The 21,030-nt window shown below is 49.0% G+C and overlaps 1 protein-coding gene across 1 annotated transcript; it reads right to left on the bottom strand.

Annotated features, from left to right (window-relative positions):
- Window positions 1-255: 255 nt before the first annotated feature.
- Window positions 256-7,355, bottom strand: Tor1b (torsin family 1 member B). The gene is made up of 5 exons (XM_075985734.1): window positions 7,086-7,355; window positions 6,328-6,593; window positions 3,689-3,864; window positions 3,063-3,190; window positions 256-2,437 (listed from the first exon to the last, which is right to left on the bottom strand). Exons 1-5 carry the CDS (start codon window positions 7,282-7,284, stop codon window positions 2,196-2,198), a joined length of 1,011 nt encoding a protein of 336 aa, XP_075841849.1. The 5' UTR covers window positions 7,285-7,355; the 3' UTR covers window positions 256-2,195.
- Window positions 7,356-21,030: the final 13,675 nt, after the last annotated feature.

Genomic DNA, 21,030 nt, shown 5'->3' with positions numbered 1-21,030 from the left:
CTCTGAACTCCAGAGCTTCTCAGGAAGGTAGAGAACTTTGGAAGCGCCCAACTTTGGCCTCTACGTGTATGTGCATGCATGTGATTGCCTACCCCTCACAAGTGCAAACATGCCAAAAGCCCAAAAGCAAACATTGATTTTTGTGTGATTCGGTCAGCCTGTGCATCCAGGTGTGGAAAGGCAAGGATACACGTGCAGCTCTAGAGCCTTCATTCGGAGCTCAGTTTGCTGCCATACAAATGAGGAAAAACTTAGTAAAAGTGACAATGCATTGGCTTTATTAGTCCGTGTCCAGCTCTCCTCATGCCTTCTCACAGGCAGGGTGGAGAAGCTGGGCCAGGCCCGGGCCTTTCCAGGTTACAGATCAGTAACAGCAACAGTCCAAAGGTGGCCAACACGTGTCCACATATTGCATCATTGTAAACAGAAAAGCTTGTTTCTTCTTGATCAGGCACTCAACAGGTTAAATGGTGACTTGGCTCCAACTCAAGAACATGACATGGAAGCCAGCCTCACTTTGGCAGGCTTTGTTTCCTCTTTGTATGTAGCTCAGCTGGTTTTAAACTCGTCTTCCCAAGTGTTAGGATTACAGGCATGTATACCACGGGCCTGCTATTCCCTTGTGTGGTGGCCTAGACTGGCCTCCCAGGTCCTGGGACTAAAGGTGTGCACCACCATACCCAGTTCACCTTGGCATTTTTAAAAGACTAAATCTGATTCTCTAATAAGGCGTTTCCATGTTAGAAAAAGCCATTCTCCCACATTCTGTAAACACAGGGCAGAGTTCTCATGTCTGTGGCTGCATGGAGACTGTGGGACAGAGCAGAGCGGCTCACAAGGCCAGAACTGCAGGGTGGCTTTCCTACTGTCAGAGCAGCCCGGCCCAGTGCTGCCTAAGGACATCACCCTGAGAGGACACCCGGGACCCACCACAAACTGAGGGACCGTGGAGTCTAAAATTGTGTCCATATCATTCCATGCTGCACATTTGACCCCCAAACCCTTTTCTGCCCCCTTTAAAGAGTTTCATGTAGCTCAAGCTGGCCTCAATTCACAACATAGCAGAGGAACCCTGAATCCTGATCTTCCTGCTAGGATGGTGGGCACTGTGCCCCCACACCCAGCAACAATAAAAGCCTGGGAATACTAAGGATACTTATTCTATTTTATGTCCTTCCTAAGTTTTTGGTTTCTGAGACAAGGTTTCTCTGTGTAACAGCCCTGGCTATTCTGAAACTCACTTTGTAGATCAGGCTGTCCTCAAATTCAGAGATCCACCTGCCTCACCTCCCAAGTGCTGGACTAAAGACATGGGTGTGCCACCACCACTGACTGGGCACTTCTTAGGTTTTAAAATACACGGCACCTTATACTTTATTACCTAAGATTTAGAAGTAAAAACATGTTTTAAAAATATTCATGTCCTTTAAAAAAACCCGACATCTCTGGTATGTGTGGCACTCCTTTGGACAGAGTCTAAGCATACTGTGTGTGGCCAGGGGACCCTGGCCCAGAGCTCACTTTTCCTATGCATGCTGTACCTTCAGAGTAAGTTTAACAGGCAAACAGGAACCAAGACTTCCAAAGCTTCAGTCTGTTCTGACAGGCCCAGGATGAGGCTAGGACAAGGTCGAAGGCAGACCCACACACAGAGGAGACAGGTGAGAATTCCATAGCGGGGGCTGCGAGAGCAGCAGCTAAGGAAAGGAATAGCCTCAAAAGGCTGTGTCCCAATGTGCCACAGGAGCCTCAGAGACCAAGCATCTGTCAATGCCACTAGCTTCTGAAAACTGTCGTGGAGTGCCAGCTCAGGGCAAGGAAAAAACAAAACAAAACAAAAAAAAAACACAAAAAAAACCCCCAGACACAGGTGGGTGCTCCTAGAAGGAAAAACCTGGTTCCTCAAGGCTGCAGCCCATTAGTGGCACCTGAGCCACAGTACCCTGACCACACAGGATGTGTTCACAGGCCTCCTGTGTTCATGTCTGTAGGCACTTGGTTCACAGTAGCAGTGTTAGGTTCTACAAGTTCATCTTGAGATGCTGCCATGCAGCACTGACAGCATCCCCAGAGTCCACAGGTGCAAATGTGCAAAGCCCCAAGGGGGGTCTTCAAAGTGTTTCCACAAGGCAAGGCCCTGGAGGGGGTGGGAGGCTCATCTCCCCTGGATCCTCCCACCCCATGGGGTGAAGAGCTCAATAGAAATCTAGCCGTGACTGCACAGTCTTGCAGCCCTTGTCTGAGTAGATCTTCTCGTCTTTGGGGAAAAATGTCATTTCATCTGCCACTCTGGTGACGATGTCTTCGTCGACAGCATGCCCTCGGGCCCGCATCTCTGCCCGCACACACATCTTGACGTGTTTGTACTCCAAGGGCAGGAAGGGGATAAAGTAGTCGATGAGGTTCTTGTCTATCAGCCCACTGTGCCACAGACCACCTGCAGAAGACAGGGTCTCCTGTCATTGCCGCCTGGACACACCCATCTCTGATCTGGGTTCATAGTCCACCCTTCATAGCTTTTCAAGACGGGGTTTCTCTGTACTTTGGGGCCTGTCCCGGAACTCACTCTGTAGACCAGGCTGGCCTCGAACTCAGAGATCCGCCTGTCTCTGCCTCCTAAGTGCTGGGATTAAAGGCGTGTGTCACAACCACCCAGCCATCCTTCATATCTTTACCCTTCCAGAGACTTTGTCAAGAGACACACACCACATAATACCCTAAGAAAACTCCCTATGGCAGCAAAGCTGCAAGTGAGAGTGACACTGGCTTCTTCTTCTTCTTCTTCTTTTTTTTTGGAGACAGGGTTTCTCTGTGGTTTTGGAGCCTGTCCTGGAACTAGCTCTTGTAGACCAGGCTGGTCTCGAACTCACAGAGATCCGCCTGCCTCTGCCTCCCAAGTGCTGGGATTAAAGGCGTATGCCACCACCGCCCGGCTGACACTGGCTTCTTAAGACAGTACTGAGAAGCAGTTTAATGCTACAGAGCACTGGGTGCCCCCACTCCCTAGTGGACTCACTGTTAGCAGAGCACTGGGTGCCCCCCACGGTCTCTAGTGGACTCACTGTGTTTGTTGTTGAAGACGCCCACGGACAGCACAGACTCCAGGTCCTTCAGCTGGATCTCTTCCCTCTTCCTTCCTGCCAGCCAGAAGTCCAGGGCTGTCTGAGTTATCAGGTCCCCACCTGCATTACTGAGTTGGCCAGAGATGCAAAGACCAATATCACACTTCAGTTATCCCCAGCTCTCTGCCAAATGCACTCAGCCAAAGCTCATAAGGCATCACCGCATGACACCCCCACTTCCAGTGCTCCAGAGATTTGTTCCTTTGAGATAGGTTTCTCTACTCGGTAGACCAGGCTGGCCTTGAATTTAACTCCCAAGTGCTGGGATTAAAGGCGTGTGCCAAAGTTTAATTCAGGACTATCTACAACATGCTACCAGACAAGGGCAAAAGCATGTCTGCCTGCAAGAAAAGTAAATGCTTGCTTAGAGGGGCTGGCAGGGGCACCAAGTGCCTCACTGAGGGATCACTCTGGCTGATCCCCGACCCAGTTCCATGCCAGACTGACACCGGGAAGTGAAAACTGACAAATGAGCCCATGGCTTTGCCAAGCTGGCAATTCTGTCCTGGATGGCCGAGAGAATGTCATTCTAAGAGAATAGTCCCTGAGAAGCCTCCTTGGCTGACCTGAGGAAGATGAAGACGGCTTTGCGGTAGGAGATCCCATCCACCTGCTCATAGTAGTCGAGGAAGGGCTTGATTGCATCAATGATCCCGGGATGCAACTTATCCATCTCATCAAAGATGAAGACGGAGCTGCCACACGCGCTCACATTACCTCGGATCCACTTCTGGAGCTGGTCCTAGACCAACCATAAAGAGAGGCACAGCTCAGAGGATGAGGGCGAAGGGCTCCCTGGGCTTTGAGAAGCCATCAGCCGCATTTGTCCCCACACAGCAGGTAGACACTTTCCAAGCTACCACAGGTGGAAAGGCCACCTAAGCCTGGCCACCTGAGTTCGGTCCCCGGGACCCACATGGTGGAAGGAGAGCTGACTTCCGCAAGCCATCTACTGACCTCCACCACATGCCCACAGCTGGTGCATGCACCTGTAACCTCAGCCTTCTGCAACAAAATGGGAAGTAGAGAATCGGGCAGAAGCTGATTGGCCAACTCACCCAACATATAGTACAGCAGCCTCAAACAAGGAAGGTAAGAGCCCTGGGGTTGCTTCTCTGGGGCATTTATTACAGTAATAGCAAAGAGACCAAGACGCCAGCCAGGCACAGAGCAATGACAACTGGATTCAGACCTTCACAATGCAATGGCCACAGCTTTGGACTGATGCGGTGAGTACAGGAGCTGACCATGCTGACAGGAAATGCACGGACTACATTGCTAGCCCCTTTGCTTTCTTGCAACACCCAACCAACAGCCTCTCATCCCCCTATATGGGGGAGGTGACAGCCATGAGCCACGCCCTGCAAATACTGTATTCTGAGGGATCTATAATAAAATGTGGAAAATGAACATGTTTGTGGTGGGGGTTGTAACCTGGTGGCAACAGCATGTCCTCAGCATGAACAAACCTTATTTTCAGGGGCTGGAGAGATGGCTCAGCGGTTAAGAGCACTGGCTGCTCTTCTAGCAGTCCTGAGTTCAATTCCCAGGACCCACATGGCAGCTCACAACTGTCTGTAACTCCAGTTCCAGGGCATTTGACTCTCACACCAATGGACATAAAATAATAATAAATCAAAAAAAAAAAAAAACCAAAAACCCTTGCTTTCTATCCCCAGCACCTAAAAACAACTGTCCCTCTTCCCTTTGGCACTCCTCCCTGCCTTCACAGATTCACTTTCATTTCCTTCTTCCCTTAGTTTTGGTTTGCTAGCCAGTTCCTGGAAGAACCAACAAGCCAGTCAGTTAACTCAGAAGCAGCCAATGCACTGTACTGAGATCACACAAGGAGAAACAGTCTGGAGGTGTAGTTCTTTGAGACCCAAGGATGGAAGGAGCCAAGGGAATCAAAACTGTACCCTGCAAAACACAGGGGAGAGCTTTCGATGAGGCCATTAGACTGCCCCACCTAACACCCTTTGCTCTGCTGGGAAGGCGCGTCACTTTCTGGGTATCTAGATCCAGATGGGAGACGCTGAGTGTAGGCCATACAAATCAGTCACCTTGCCTCTCTTCTTGTTCTAGCTCCTTCTCCCGCCCCCAAATTCCAGGGACTGAACCTATGGCCCCCAAACACAAGCTGGCTCCATCCCCCCTTTTCAGACAAGTTTTCTCTATGTGGCCCTGGTTGTCCTGAAACTTCCTCAGGTAGACCAGGCTGACCTTGAACTCAGATCCACCTGCTGGAATGAAAGGCATGTGCCACCATGCCCAGTTGCTGGCTTCTTCTTCTAACGTTCATAGCTAGCATCCCCTACCTCATTGGATTGTTCTGGAATAGCATTTTAAGAGAAGTTGCGGGCTGGAGAGATGGCTCAGTGGTTAAGAGCATTGCCTGCTCTTCCAAAGGTCCTGAGTTCAATTCCCAGCAACCACATGGCGTCTCACAACCATCTGTAATGAGGTCTGGTGCCCTCTTCTGGCCTTCAGGCATACACGCAGACAGAATTTTGTATACATAATAAATAAATATTAAAAAAAAAAGAGAGAGAGAAGTTGCTGTGCAGTAGTGGCACACACCTTTAGTCCCAGCGCTCAGGAGGCAGAGGCAGGCGGATCTTTGTGAGTTTGAAGCCAGTATGGTCTACAGAGCAAGCCAGGCCAGCCAAAGCTACACAGAGAAACCCTGTCTCAAAAAACAAACAAACAATAAATAAATAGAAGGCTGGGCACACCTATAATCCCAGCATTAAGGTGGGGGTAGAAGAATCAAAAGTTCAAGGCCAGCCTCAGCTATGTAGTGAATTGGATGCCAACCTGGGCTACATGATCACCACCACCCCACCCCACCCCCGGCCACATACACATACATGCTTTAAGATGGGCAAAAGTGGTGGATGCCTGTTAATCTCAGTCCTCAGAAAGCTGGAGCAGTCGGATCCAGCCTGGGCTACACAATGAGACCTTAACTCAAAAAGTATAAATAAATAGAGGCTAGGCATGGAAGCCCACAGCTTTGGTCCCAACACCTGGGAGGCAGAGGCAGGAGGCGCTCCATGAGTTCCAAGCCTGCCAGAGCTACATAGTGAAACTGTGAACCAGTAACAGAAAGGAACAAGAGAGGCAGAGAAGCCGGATGGAGCTACTGCAAGGCAGAGAGAAGCAGAGGCCCAGACATGCGAGCAGGTAGTAAAGGTTTCCTTGCCTGGTACAGTTTTGTCTTCTGCTCATGAGGGAAGTGCAGGGTAGAGACGAACAGGTGGACAAAGTTACTCTTCAGGCCTTTTGGGTGGAGGCTCTCAGCCACAATCTGGCTGACAAAATTTTTGCCCGTGCCAGCCCAGCCGTGCATGGACAGAGTCAGTGCTTTCTTGGGATTTTTATTGTTCTTGAAGCCGGTCAGTGCCTTGAGAATCACTTCGGTGGCGAGGTGCTGTCCAAACAGCTTTGCCTCCAAGTTCAGCTTGAGGGCTGCGGAGGCCAGCCCGAAACAGAAAGAAAAAATATACGTTAAAAAACGTAGAAGGGCGCAGCTTAGCGGCTGATTCAAGTTTCAGAGTCCGAAACTTAAGGATCTAGAATCAGACTCTTTAAGCGGCAGTTCTCCTTAACCCTTAAGTGTCTGACAATGAAGCTACGCGGATTCTTTCATCCAGGGAAGAGCCATTTCGCCGCTGAGCTCCGTGCTAGTTTTCCCGCCACCCCTGCCGGCTCGGGGGAAAAAAAGGGAAGAGCCAAAGGCGGGCGGGCTTTCAGGGTGGAGGTGCACGCCTGACTCCCAGTGCCGGGGCGCACAGCCAGCCCCGCTGCGTCCAGTCCTCCGGGCGGTCACAGCAGGGAAGACCTGCGGAGGTGTGGCGAGTCTGTGTCCTGCGGCGCGTTGGGCTGGAGGTGGAACCGAACGCCCGGCGCCGTCCCGCCCGGCGCCGTCCCGCCCGCCCCGACCTGCCCGCTGGCACGTACCCGACGCATTGAGGGTCCGTTCCTCGTTGCAGCACTCGGAGAAGCGGCACAACGCGCCCGAGTAAGACAGGTAACCGGTGAGTATCGACGCGGCCCCGATGGCGATGGCCATGCTCACCGGCTCGACCGCCGCCGCGACGCGGGCGGCCAGCAGAGCCCACAGGGCCGCGGAGCCCACGAACGCCCTGATGCCCCGCATCGCGCGCCACCCAGAGAAGTAATGCCGCGCTCGAATTCAGTCCAGGCAGAGCGGCAGACCTGCTTCCGGTATTGACGTCACTTCCGCCTGCCGAAAGAGCGATCACGCTGGAAAGGGGCGGGAGGCTTGAGGCGCTTTCCTTGTGAGCGCCGAGAAACCTCTAGGATCCTGTGTTCTCCTCCGCCCACTCCAGGGTTTCTCTATTTATACTTGGCTAACCGCTAACCAGGAACTCGCGCCGTGGACCAGGCTGACCTTGAACTCATAGAGGTCCTGCTGCCTCCGCCCGCCCGAGTGCGTGGATTAAAGGCGTGTGCCACCACCGCCCAGCTTCACGCCTGATTTTAAGAGGTTTTCGCGGGGTCTACAAGTCTATAAGAGCTAGTTCCAGGACAGGCCCCAAAGAGAAACCCTGTCTCAAAAAACCAAAAAAAAAAAGTCTTATTTGGTTTTTTTCTCTCTCTTTTTTTTCTAAATTAGTGTGTGTGTGTGTGTGTGTGTGTGTGTGTGTGTGTGTGTGTGTGTGTGTGTGTATGCTGGAGAGATGGTTCAGTAGTTAAGAGCTCCTCTGGAGGACCTCGGTTCAATTCCCTGCACCCATATCCTGGCTCTTTAATGGTCTGTAACTCCAGTTCCAGGGGCTCTGACACCTTCTGACCTATGTGAGCTCTACACACGCATGACACACAACAGGCAAAACACTCTATACACATAAAGTAATTGAAAAACATACATAGAGACGGGCAGTGGTGGTGCACGCCTTTAACTAGCTCTCGTAACTTAACCCAAATCTTTTAATCTACATTCTTTAACGTGGCTTTGTCACCTTTACTCTGTACTACCTATGCTGCTTCCTCCTTGTCTCCTGGCATCTCCCTTCTTCCCAGTGTCCCCTCTGCCTGGAAATCTAACTCAGGTCACCATGCCTGCACAGCAAGGGTGCTTACCTAACAGAGCCATCACTATAGACCTTCTTATACTTCAGCAATCACTCTACCACTAAACTACACACAAAATTCACAGGGCCTTTTGTTTTGAGACAGGGTTTCTCTGTGTAGCCTTGGCTGTCCTGGCAAACTCAGGTCTGCTGGCTTCTGCTGGGATTAAAGGCATATGCCACTACTGACAGGTTCATAGGACCTTTTTGGTTTTTTGTTTGTTTTTCAAGACCGGGTTTTTCTATGTTAACAGCCCTAGCTGTCCTGGAACTAGCTCTGTAGACCACCAGGCTGGCCTTGAACTCACAGACAGAGATTTGCCTACCTCAGCCTTCAAGTGCCGGGATTAAAGGCGTGCACCACCACCGCCAGGTTGATAGGACATTTTTTTAAAAGATTTATTTATTATGTATACAATGCTCTGTCTGCATGTATGCCTGCGCACCAGAAGAGGGCACCAGATCTCATAGATGGTTATGAGCCACCACGTGGTTGGCTGGGAATTGAACTCAGTTAAAGCCAGTGAATGCTCTTAACCTCTGAGCCATCTCTCCGGCCCCCCTGATAGGCCCTTTTTAAGAGCCTCTCAGAATCCCAAATTTGGGATTTGTCATCCTGTCTCATTTCCCCTAGACTCTGATGAGCACTCTCACGTCTGCCCGCCTCTAGCCTTCCTGAACACCTGGCAAGCCCGCTTGGTGAGAGGCCCAGGGTTGGGCATCCGGGATAGGGAGCACTTAGAGATACATGCTGGGGTTTCACAAATAAATTCAGACATTCGTCCATGCTGCACGCCACATGGCAGGCCCCAGGCTGTTTCTGGGAAGACGGCAGCAGTGCAGCAGACAGACTTGGTCCTGCCTTTCAGGACTTACAGGCTGTGGGGGAGGCAGGCAAGGGGACAAGGGACAATATTGAGCCGTCAAAGTTCAGGGACCCTGGAATAGGGAAAGCCTTTGCCTAAGTTGGAGATTAAAGGTATTATTCAAACAAAACCAACCAAAAACCAAACAGTGGCATGGTCTATTAGAGAGTGGGGCTTGTAGACAGTCTGTTTGAGGAGCTGAGGACAGCACACATCGTGGAGAGTACTGGGAGGTGAGAACAGAGGGCAGTGCAGAGACCAGAAGGCTTGCAGACACTGAACGAAGTTAGCTCGTGCTCTGGAGTAGAGTGCTCTGGAGTAAGGACAACATAGCCTGCTCAGAGATCATTCACCAGGAAGAAAGACTGTCACAGCGGTCCACTTATTCTTAGCCCAGGCTTTGCCAAACTTGATTGAGTTCTTTGGGCAGCCAATCTGGAACAGATATCTCATGAACTCTGGCTGTGGGTGAGACCCAGCACCATATACAGTACCAGGCCTACATCAAGGGACAGGACAGGTGTTCCTGACCTCATGACAGAGCCACTGGTTATGACTGTTCTTATTTCTGGGGGGTTAGGGCAAAAGCTAAGGCCTCCAGGGATCCTGAAGGCTGATCTCGGTGACCTGCCCCAGTGTAATAATTAAAGTGATGATTAATAGTGATTATGAAAGAATTTTTATCAATGTATCACATTAGGAAGAGAAGCAGATAAGGGGACCAATGACCCCAAGTCCATCTTCTGGATAGTGGCACAGACTTTAGCTTTAGATAGAGGAGGACTTGGGACAAGGGATAAGAGGCATGCACATAGTTGAGCACTTCTGATCAAAGGGTGGTCTGGTTGATCATTAACTCAGTTCTAGTTCTGGATGATGACTTACGGGAATCTATACTCTTTGAAGGAACAAGCCAGTTGTCTTCACAGGATGCTGGGCTGGCTCACCGTGATTGCGGTTGGTGTAGGTGCCTTGTCATATGGATATTGATTGATCAGGCCTGTTCCGGAAATCCAGGCTGACTGAAGGGTTAGGACAATGACTGGAGCCCATTTTGGCATTCTGAAATACAGTACGCCGCGGTAAAAGCTGACACAGCAAGTCAGGAGTGGTGGACGCAGAGGCAGGTGGGTCTCTGAGTTCAAGGCCAGCCTGGTCCAAAGAGTAAATTCCAGAATAGCCAGCGTTGTCAGTCGCACAGAGAAACTCTTATCTCAAAACAAAACAAACAAACAACAACATAAAAACCAAAAGACAACAAAAATCTGATAGTAGTTGCCTGTATCTCAACAATAGGAAGACAGAGGCTAAAAGATTGGGAGTTAAAGGCCATCCTTGGCTATACAGTGAATTTGAGGCTAGTCTGGGCTACATAAGACCCTTTCTCAACACACACACACACACACCAAGGAAGAACGAAGAGAAGACACTGGGCAGTGACTCACACTTTTAGCCCCAGCACTCAGGAGACAAAGACAGGCGAGTCTCTGTGAGTTTGAGGCCAGATTGGTACAGAGTGAGTTCTAGGACAGCCAGGGCTGCTACACAGAGAAAATATGTCTTGAGAAACCAAACTACCAACTAAACAAACAAAAAGGGAGAGACACAATGAAGGCAGAGCTGCCAGGCTTCACCATGCTTTAGTCACCTTGTGGGACTGCCTCCAAGTAAGGAGACACATTCTGATCACCTTGGATCCATACTGAGCTAGCAGGGGTCAAGCCCATAGAAGGGAGGGGCCAGTTCTGTAGCTGAAACCATGTTCCAGAGGAAGCTACCGGTGGCGTGAGCTAAAACACAAGCAGTGGCAGGCAGAGTAAGGGACAGGAGCTGGCCTAGATGTGGAGCCAGGACCAGGGACACCGTGTGATTCCTGGGGGCAGGAACACCATGGAGACAGACGGAGAACAGAAGGCTGAGGAGGTAGCAAGGCCCTCAGTTGTTCAGGTCCCGTGGTCTCGTCTGTTTTGGTGATCCTGAAAGGTTGGGTAGCTAAGACCCGAGAGCCATCAGGAGTCAGCATCAGGAGAGGATGCTGGCTGCTGAACAACGCTTCCAAGATGGTGCAGTTGTGGGATATTTGTACACTGTGTGACAATGTATTTCTGTGATTGGTGTAATAAAAAGCTGAATGGCCAATAGCTAGGCAGGAGGTATAGGCGGGACTTGTGGGCAGAGAGAGAACTCTGGGAAGAAGAAGACAGAGTCACCAGCCGGATGGACATGAGGAGGCAGCATAAAGAGCCACGTGACAGGAAGTGGGTTAAAGTAAATGGGTTAATTTAAGTTATAAGAGTTAGTGGGACAAACCTAAGCTAAGGCCAAGATTTCATAGTTAACAATAAGTCTCTGTGTCATTATTTGGGAGCTGGCAGTACAGAGAAAGACTCATAACATGGCACCTTCTTGCTGTGTCCTCCATGCAGAGGGTGAAAGGACAAGGAGGACCTCGCCAGTGTTAATCTTGTGTGTGACAACTGAGGATCCAGTCAGACTACCTCTCAAGTCTGTGTGTATAGATGTGTGTGTGCGTGTGTGTGTGTGTGTGTAGATGTGTGTGTGTAGCTACACATGCATCAGAGTGTCTATGTAGAGCCAGAAATCAATGTTTGCTATCTTCCTCAGTCCCTCTCTATATATATTGAGCCGGGCGGTGGTGGTGCACACCTTTAATTCCAGCACTCGGAGGCAGAAGCAGGCAGATCTCTGAATTTGAGGCCAACCTGGTCTACAAGAACTAGTTCCAGGACAGACTCCAAGGTTACAGAGAAACCCTGTCTTGAAAAACCAAAAAGAGAGACGGGGGGGGGGATGCGAATCTCGACACACAGCCCTCGCTGACCTGGAATTAGCTATATAGAACTAGGCTGGCTTTGAAACTTGAACTCACAGCGATTTGAGATCCACTTGCCTCTGCCTCCCAATTACTGAAATTAAAAGATTTCACAACCATGTCTGGCTACCATCTCTCTCGTTTTTGGGGAGTGGGGCTCCAACTTTTTGGTCTTCCACCTTCTATTTTGAGACAAGATCACTCACTGAATTAGAAGCTCATCCATTTAGCTAGACAAGCTGTCCAATGAGCTCCAAGGATTCATCTGTCTCCATCCCTTCATCCCCCATGGCTACAGAGGCAGATGCAGCAGTATTTGGCTGTTTTCTGAGTGCTGAGGATCTAAACTCAAATCCTTTACCATTGGAGACATCTCCCAGGCCCCACGCTCCTAACACTCCTGCAGTGGGAATTTACGTCCCACTAAATCTTAGAGACCAGCTTTCAAACCACAGCAGCCATCTGCCATCTCTTGCAGGATGTATAGGCTTTGTGATCTCACTAGTCACAGGTACCAGTGACTAAGCTTTTGTGACTCCAGAATGTCACTCCAAATACTTCCAGAAATCGTGGCAGCACCCAGAGTCAGTGAACCTTCTCTTTCACACAGGCACAGCCCGGGCAAGTTCTCTGTACATATGAACGGGTCAAAGCTGGGGGGTCGGGGTCACGTCTGTCTCTTCCTCTGCATGGTTGGCAAGTGTTGTTGGTTTCTCAGCAACTCTGAGAAGAAAAAGCACCCCCACTCTCCAGATAGGGAAACTGAGGCACGGGGTGGTACTATCACATGTCCAGGGACACTCAGATAGGGAGAGAGGGACCAGAGCTAGGGCCATGGCTCTGGGCTGCTTCTTCACCTCCTGTGGCTGCACTCCAAGGGACATGCTAGGCCTACCCAGCTGCATGCCTGCTTTCCGTCCTGGTACCAGCTGAGGAACAGATGAAATAATACATACCTATAGTTGGTTTTGTTTTAAACTCTTTGCTCTTAGGGGACCACCATAGCATAGACAAGTGTAACATATCCTAAAGTAATATTCTACAACAGGAAGACAGTAGGGATGGGAATGGGGGAGACAGTGGGGATGGGGGAGGCAGTGGGGATGGGGAGACAGTGGGCATGAGGGGGCAGTGGGCATGGGGAGGCAGTGGGTATAGGGGAGGCGGTGGGCATAGAGAGGCAATGGGCATGGAGAGGCGTCCTTTGGTGGATTTTTCCTTGACTTAGGCTGGTTGTCTGCAGCTCTGAGACAGGCTTCTCAAGGGTACATAAGAATGACCCATGCGGAGGACCCTGGTTCCAGAAACTCAACCTCTTTCCATAACCCAGTGGCTTCTGGCTCCACGGAAAGAGGAAATGTCAATGGACACTTTCTTCATGGACAAGATGAGAGAGGAAAGGAAAACAAGAGCGTTCCCACCCATCTTACTAAGGACGTGCTGCAGGACACTGTGTAAAGATGGGGCATTGTGGTTTACTAAAAAGGTGAATGATGAATAGTTGGGCAGGAGAGGTTAGGTGGGACTTCCGGGAGAGCGAGGAACTCAGGAGATGAACCTAGGCTCAGAGGAGGACGCCAGTGAGAGACACTGAGGAAGTCGGAGGTACAGAATAGAGAAGAGATAAAAAGCCACGTGACAGAACATAGATTAATTGAGTTATAAGAACTAGTTGGGAACAAGCCCAAGCTAAATGCCAAGCTTTCATAATTAATAATAAACCATATCATTGTTTGGGGTCTGCCAATCCAGAGAAAGTCGGACAAGAACGCCTGGCTACAGATACATTTGAGGATGAACGTGGTGGCTCAACTCTTTGATTCCAGGCAGAGAGGGCAGGCTATCTCTGTGAGTTTGAGGATAGCCCACTCTACATAGTAAGTTCCAGGCTAGATGACTCACTTGGTGAAACTCTCTCTCCGCAAGGGGTAGGGGCGGAAGTCGTTTACGGTCAGCAGTTACAGGAGAATGCTGCTTTTCCCCAAGGACCCGTTGGGTTCCCAGCACCCACATCAGGCAGATCACAGCCTCCTCTAGCTCTTCTCTAGGGAAATCCAATGCCTCTGACAGCTAAGGGACCTGGATTCATGTGCACGTACCCCCGCCACACACATAATTAGAAAAATGAGTGCAAAGATACGTTCTATAAAATTCTAATAATTTGACCCCCTAATAGTAATTAATTTAAAATGTGAAATGTGTTACTGTTGTTAGTGGACAGTTGTATGTTAAAAATAATTCCCAATATATATTTAACAACGATAGCTGTGTGGTCACCAGAAAAGCAAATATATTAAATTTTAGAGTATGGTGTCTAGTAGCTGTAATCCTACCATTTAGGAAACTGAGGTAGGAGGACGGCCAGGCCATAAATTCTAGGCAAGCCTAAACTACATTGTAAGTGCCAGGACACCCAGGATTACAGATTTTTGTTTGCTTGTTTGTTTTGAGACAAGATCTCATTATGGAGCCCTGGAACTCGCTCTGTAGACCAGGCTGGCCTGGAACCCACAGAGATCCTCCTGCCTCTGCCTCTGGAATGCTGGGATTAAAAGTGTACACCAGCTTGACCAGTTGTCTTAGGGTTTATATTGTTGTGAAGAGATATCATGACCATGGCAAATCTTATAAGAAAACTTTTAATTGCTTGGCTTGCTTACAGTCTCAGAGGTTCAGTCCATTATGATCATGATATGGTGGCCTGCAGGCAGGTGTGGTGCTGGAGCCGAGAGAGCTGCAGTAGGAAGTCAACTGATACACTGGGCAGTATCCTGAGTATAGGAAACCCCAAAGCCCACCCCCACTGTAGGGCCCATGGGGCTACCCTTCCTCCCGGGGTTCATCTTGAGGACAGTTTCTGGCCAAAAGTCTTGTTGCAATGTCCAGCTAAACATCCGGCATGTTCCTGTGCCCCTCTGGTAGTTAGCTAAGGAGTTTTGTTTACTCTTGAGCCTGGTAATTTCCCACCTGCTTGGGGGGATTTCCATTGTGCAGCAACTAGGTATATAAGGTTTTTCTAAGCTTGAATAAATGGTATTTGGTAGCCTCTCTTCATGGATGACCCACGTTTCTTGTGTGTTCCTTTTACCTCCAGGCCCTTGCCTGGCTCGCGAGCGGTACCTTAGAGCAAACTGTACAGTAGAGAGTAAAGCAGGCGATGGAGGACCATCAGCAAGATCAGGAAGTAGGGGACCCCTGAGGGACCACCCTTGGAAGCTGGCCAGCAGGTAAGAAATTGATGGTGAGGCTGAATTGAAAATGGGTGCTAGTAATTCAGTATTGACGGGCCAATTGATGAGCCAATTGATAATTCTTTTAAAGAAGGAAGACACCAATTGATTGACGGGCCAATTGATAGTTCTTTTAGAGAAACAAAGCACAGGTATTAAAACTAAGACAGCACAAGAGTTCATTAAGACAGTTTTCTTTTGTGGAAGGTAGTTCATTGCCTAATTTTCTGCGAGAGTTTAGTCCCTGATTTCTACAAACAGGGGGGTTTTTTAATATATCTGTTGGGAGTAGGTAAAAGTTAAAAGTACAAAAGGGACATAGAAGAGAAAGAAGAGAATTTAAAAAGGGAGATTATATTGTTAAAAAGGAAGTTGGAAGAAGACATTAAGCAACTAAAAAAAGTAGTGGCTTTAGTGAAATCCTTTGTAGAACTCAACCTTGAGCCCAGTGGTTAGATGCAGCTTTACAGAGCCTTCTTTTGTCTTTTCGTGAGGAGATTGTTTGTTGTGGAGAGGTGAAAGGCAGGAGGATTGCGGAAGCTGAGGGTTTGCCCCAGTATGACCTTGGCATGTTGGCTGGTGTGGGAAGGTGCACGGGTTTACTTATGACCCTGCTGTTTGTGCTCAGATAGCTGCTGCCGCCATTAAAGCACGGGAAGCTCTACCTAATGAAGGAGCAGGGAACAGCTGCCTAAGGTCCTTCAAGGACCCTCAGAACCCTATCCTGAGTTTGCTGACTGCCTGTTACAGCTGAGGAGCAGGGAACAGCTGCCTAAGGTCCTTCAAGGACCCTCAGAACCCTATCCTGAGTTTGCTGACTGCCTGTTACAGCTGAGGAGCAGGGAACAGCTGTCTAAGGTCCTTCAAGGACCCTCAGAACCCTATCCTGAGTTTGCTGACTGCCTGTTACAGCTGGGAGGTTGCATTTTTGGGGAGGTGGACACAGCTGCCATAAAGCAATTAGCCTATGAAAATGCTAACAAATACTGCCAGGAGGCTATACATCCCCATAGAAACAGGAGTTTAAATGACTATATCCGGTTATGCAGGGACATTGATGGCACTCACCTAATGGGACAGGTCATTGTTTCTTCCCTTAGGGGGGTCAAGGTGGAGCTAGATCGAAGACTTGTTTTCAAAGCAGGCAACTGGGACTTTTCAAAAGGAACTGCCCTGCAGTTCAAAAGGGCCAGGTCAATCAGTCCAGGGAAATCCGGGTGTTTGTCCCAAGTGTCAAAAGGGGGCCCATTGGGCTAATGAGTGCCACTCAAAAACTGACTTTCAAGGAAATCCCTTTCCCGTGCAGGGAAACGGGAGGAGGGGGAGGGGCGTGTACAGGGCGATGAATGGACCAGCTGCTCCCATCAGATTCATTCCTCAAAGAAACACCTCACTGTCCACGACCTTGTCTGAGGCACCCCAGGAAGTGCAGGGCTGGCCTCTGTACCTCTGCCCAGGCAGTACTGAACCCACAGATGGGTGTGCAGGCCTTGGGGACTGGAGTATATGGCCACAAGGTTCAGTAGGTATAGTCTTGGGAAGGAGTAGTTCAGCACTTAAAGGAATTAAAATTTTACCAGGAATTATAGACTGTGATTATACTGGAGAAGTTAAAATCATGATTGAAGCTGGTATGGGAGTCCTTGTCATCCCTCAAGGAGCGAGAATAGCTCAACTAGTGCTTTTACCCATGTTTCGCTCTACTAATCCTTTCTTTAAACAAGAACGAGGGGACAAGGGGTTTGGCTCCACGGGATTCCCTGGAGCTTTTTGGGTTTCTAGTTTAGAGAACCACCCACACTTTCATTAACAATTAATGGGGAAAAGGTCCCAAGGCCTTCCAGAAACAGGGGCTGATTCTTCTGTGATTGCTAAAAAACATTGGCCTGCAGCCTGGCCTCTACGTCATTACAGGGATTAAGAATGGCCAGTTCTCCAGAGTGCAGTACTCAATATTTAGATCAGAAGGATGAAGGAGGTCATAAGGGCATTTTTAAACCATTTGTCCTGGAACACCTTCCTCTCAGTTTGTGAGAAAGAGATTTTTTTTTTGTTTTTTCGAGACAGGGTTTCTCTGTAGCTTTGGTGCCTGTCCCGGAACTAGCTCTTGTAGACCAGGCTGGCCTCGAACTCCCAGAGATCCGCCTGCCTCTGCCTCCCGAGTGCTGGGATTAAAGGCATGCGCCACCACCGCCCGGCGAGAAAGAGATTTTTGCAAGCTATGTGAGCAGTTCTGACCACCGAACCTGTGCAGCGCAAGTTAACAGACTAGGGCTTTGTACCTGGGCAGGGGTTGGGCAAAAATCTCCAGGGAGACTTGCAAATTTTAGCAGACAAGAAAATAATACAACAGTCACCTGGGCACCGTGCAGGGTTGGGAAATTTTTCTTAAGGGCCCTTGCAGAGCAGCTAGAAAGCATTCCCGTAAAATGGAAAACTGAAAAACCTATATGGATAGAGCAATGGCCCCTAAGTAAGGAAAAATTACAGGCTGCTCATACCCTGGTCCAGGAGCAGCTAGAGGCAGGACGCATAGTGCCATCCACTTCTCCCTGGAACACTCCTATCTTTGTTATTAAGAAAAAGTCTGCTAAATGGAGGCTGCTGCAAGATCTTAGAGCAGTAAATGATTGTATGGATATTATGGGGGCAGCTCAACCTGGGCTGCCTCAGTCTGTGGGTATTCCTGCAAGATACCATCTTTTAGTTATTGACCTGAAAGATTGTTTTTTCACCATTCCACTGCATCCAAAAGATTCTGATAAATTTGCTTTCAGTTGTAGATACTTCTGTTAGCAGAATTCGCCCAGCTCTGGTCAGTTGCTGCGGACCTGGGTCTTTGAGTTATGACTGGAGTCTTTCCATACTTTGGGCCGAGTACATTACCGACTCCCCAGGGACTCTTAATTCCCATTCAGCAAAAAATTGTACTTTATCATCCTGCTAATATTTCTGAAGTTTTAAAATGTTCTGAGCAGGTTTGTCAACTGAGGAGTTGCTGCTGGGGCTCTGAGGAGCTGGCTGTGGTGGTTCAAGTGCCAAGGATTGTTCCTCTACCTGTCAACACATCCCGTGATGATCAACTCATCCTGCAGCCAGCAAGAAGAGATTTGGCGTTACAGCAGTCATATTGGTGGCCATTGCTGTGGCTGCTGGAGTTGCCATTAGTCAGTCAGTTGTTTCTGCTAGCACAATGGATACCTTATCAGGGCAGGTTGCAAATGCCTTGACCACTCAAAATGAATACTACAGTTAACTTTGCAATTGGTTTTGGTTCAAGACCACTGCTAGGTTACAACTTAACAGTTACAGTGAAAATGCTTAATGCTGCTATTCACGGACCCTGGGGTGCACCATTTTCAAATTGGCTCATGAGATTATTCTAGTTAACAATACCAGGGTTCTTCCCAACAGCGCTGAGACCTTACTTAAAGGGCTCCAATTTGTGGGCAGACTCATTGAGGATGGAGCAGACACAGCCTTCTTTGGAGTGCTTATATTGCTCTAGAGTCAGAGGCAAGCTCAGGTCAATGCCACCACTAGGCAAGTCCTCTTAGATTGCCCCGGAGGATCTTCCAGCGTGAATCTGACTGAGCACGGTGATGGGTGACAAGTGAGCCATGACGGGAAAGGGTTTTAGGAAACGTGTTTTGACATGGATGCTTTCCCATGATGGGTAAGAGGTGTTGCCTTATGTCCAGCGCCACCCAAGACAGGCCTAGTCATGTAATTTATATTAATAGGGGACTCATCTTGAGGACAGTTTCTGGCCAAAGTCTTGTTGCAATGTCCAGCTAAACATCCGGTTTGTTCCTGTGCTCCCTCTGCCCCTCTGGTAGTTAGCTAAGGAGTTTTGTTTACTCTTGAGCCTGGTAATTTCCCACCTGCCTGGGGGGATTTCCATTGTGCAGCAACTAGGTATATAAGGTTTTTCTAAGCTTGAATAAATGGTATTCGGCATTCTCTCTTCATGGATGACCCACGTTTCTTGTGTGTTCCTTTTACCTCCGGGCCCTTGCCTGGATCACTAATGGTACCTTAGCGTGACCTGTACAGTAGAGAATAGTGCAGGCATTACACCCCACAGTGACATATTTCCTCCAACAAGGCCATACTCACTCCAACAAAGCCACACCTTCTAGTAGTACCACTCCCTATGAGATTATGGAGGCCAGCTACATTCAAACTACCACACCAGTTCACTTGGGCTACCACTTGAGATTCTATCTTTAAATAAATAATAATAAAAAAATCCAGCCAGGCATGGCAGCAATGCCTTTGATTCCAGCACTTAGAGAGGCAAAGGCAGGCAAGATCTTGTGAGTTCCAGGCCACCCTGGTCTACATATGGAATTCCAGGGCTGCATAGTGAGACTGTCTCAACAAACAAAGAAACAAATTCATCAGGCAAGATAGCTTAGTGGGTAAAGGTGCTTGTGCCAAGCCTCAGCACTTGAATTTAACCACTAGGATCCACATGGTGGAAGGAGAAACCAATGTCCATGGGTTCTTCTTCGACTTCCGCATGCCCACCATGGCAGACTTTCTGGAACATACACAAGTAAGTGAATAAGCCTAATAAAACCAAAATATCCTGCAGTCTGTAATTATTTGGGGTCTGAGGATGTGTCTCAGTTTGCCCAGGATCCAGGAAATTCTGGGCTCAATCCCCAGTACCTCATGAAGTTGGACATAGTGACACATGTCTGTCTGTAATCCCTGTGCTTTGGAGGTAGAGGCAGGGGAAGCAGGAGTTCAGGGTCGTTCTCTGATACAGAGTGAGCTGCAGATTAGGTGGAGTCCAGCACTAGAGTGCTTTCCTGGAAAAACCATATCCAGGTTCTGCTTTGACTGTAGCCCAGGCTGGCCTTGACCTGTGGTTCTCCTGCTTCTGCTTCCCAAGTAGCTGGGATTGTAGGCCTGCACTTTGTGTGTGTGCTCATGCACACGGACATATGTGTACAAGCATGTAGAGACCAGAAGTCAACCCCGTCTGTCATTCTTCAGGAATGTTTTTTATTTCTGTGTGTATACATACAGTGTGTATGTGTACATGTGTGTCCACATATGTAAGCATGTGCACATGGAAGTCAGAGACGGACACCACCTGCCTTCCTTCATCTCTCTCTACCTTATAATCTAAGACACAGTCCGAATCTGGAGCTCACCAGTGCCTCTAGACCAGCTAGCCAGCAGGCATCAGGGATCTGCCCGTCTCTCCTTCCAGCTTCTGGTGCTAAGATTACAGGCAGAGACTGCTGAACCCAGCCTTTACAAGGGCAACTGATCATCTTGCCAGTGCCCACCATGTTACTTGAGATAAGGTCTCTCACTGGTCTGGAGCTCAATGGTTAGGAGAGGCTGGAGTCCCAGGGTCTACCTGTCTTCACTTCCCCAGAACTGGGGTTACATGGGCCACCATGCTCTGCTTTTAGATGGGGTCTCATTATGTGGCCCTGCATAGTCCTGGATTCACAGAGATCCACCTGCTTCTGCCTCCCTAGTGCTTAAAGGCATGGGCCACCATGCTTGGCTTTGCACTATGCTGCTCGTGTAGACGCTGGAGACAGAACTCATGCTGTCGTGCTTGCTTGTTGGGACCTACTGTGTTATCTCCCCAGACCCTGGCTCTGTTTTAAGGCAGTATGTCTGGTTGCGTGAGTGTCCATGGTAGATGGCCATTTTTGCACTTCCTACCATGACTCTCCTGAAGAACTGTCTACAGTGTTTCTGCTGTTACTCCAAAAAAAATTCTGAGGGGCTTCTGTGGGGTTCACAAGTTAAAAAGGGAACAACAACGAAAAGGGCCTTTATGGTGATTCTACTGTGGACAGAATTCTATGCTTCGGTTTGGACGCTGGCTGAGATTTTTCAGGACCA

This window comes from Microtus pennsylvanicus, chromosome 9 (genome assembly GCF_037038515.1).
Source record: "Microtus pennsylvanicus isolate mMicPen1 chromosome 9, mMicPen1.hap1, whole genome shotgun sequence".
NCBI classification, from domain to species: Eukaryota; Metazoa; Chordata; class Mammalia; order Rodentia; family Cricetidae; genus Microtus; species Microtus pennsylvanicus.
The sequence above is the reverse complement of the archived record's forward strand: the minus strand, read 5'-3'. Positions and strand labels throughout refer to the sequence as shown.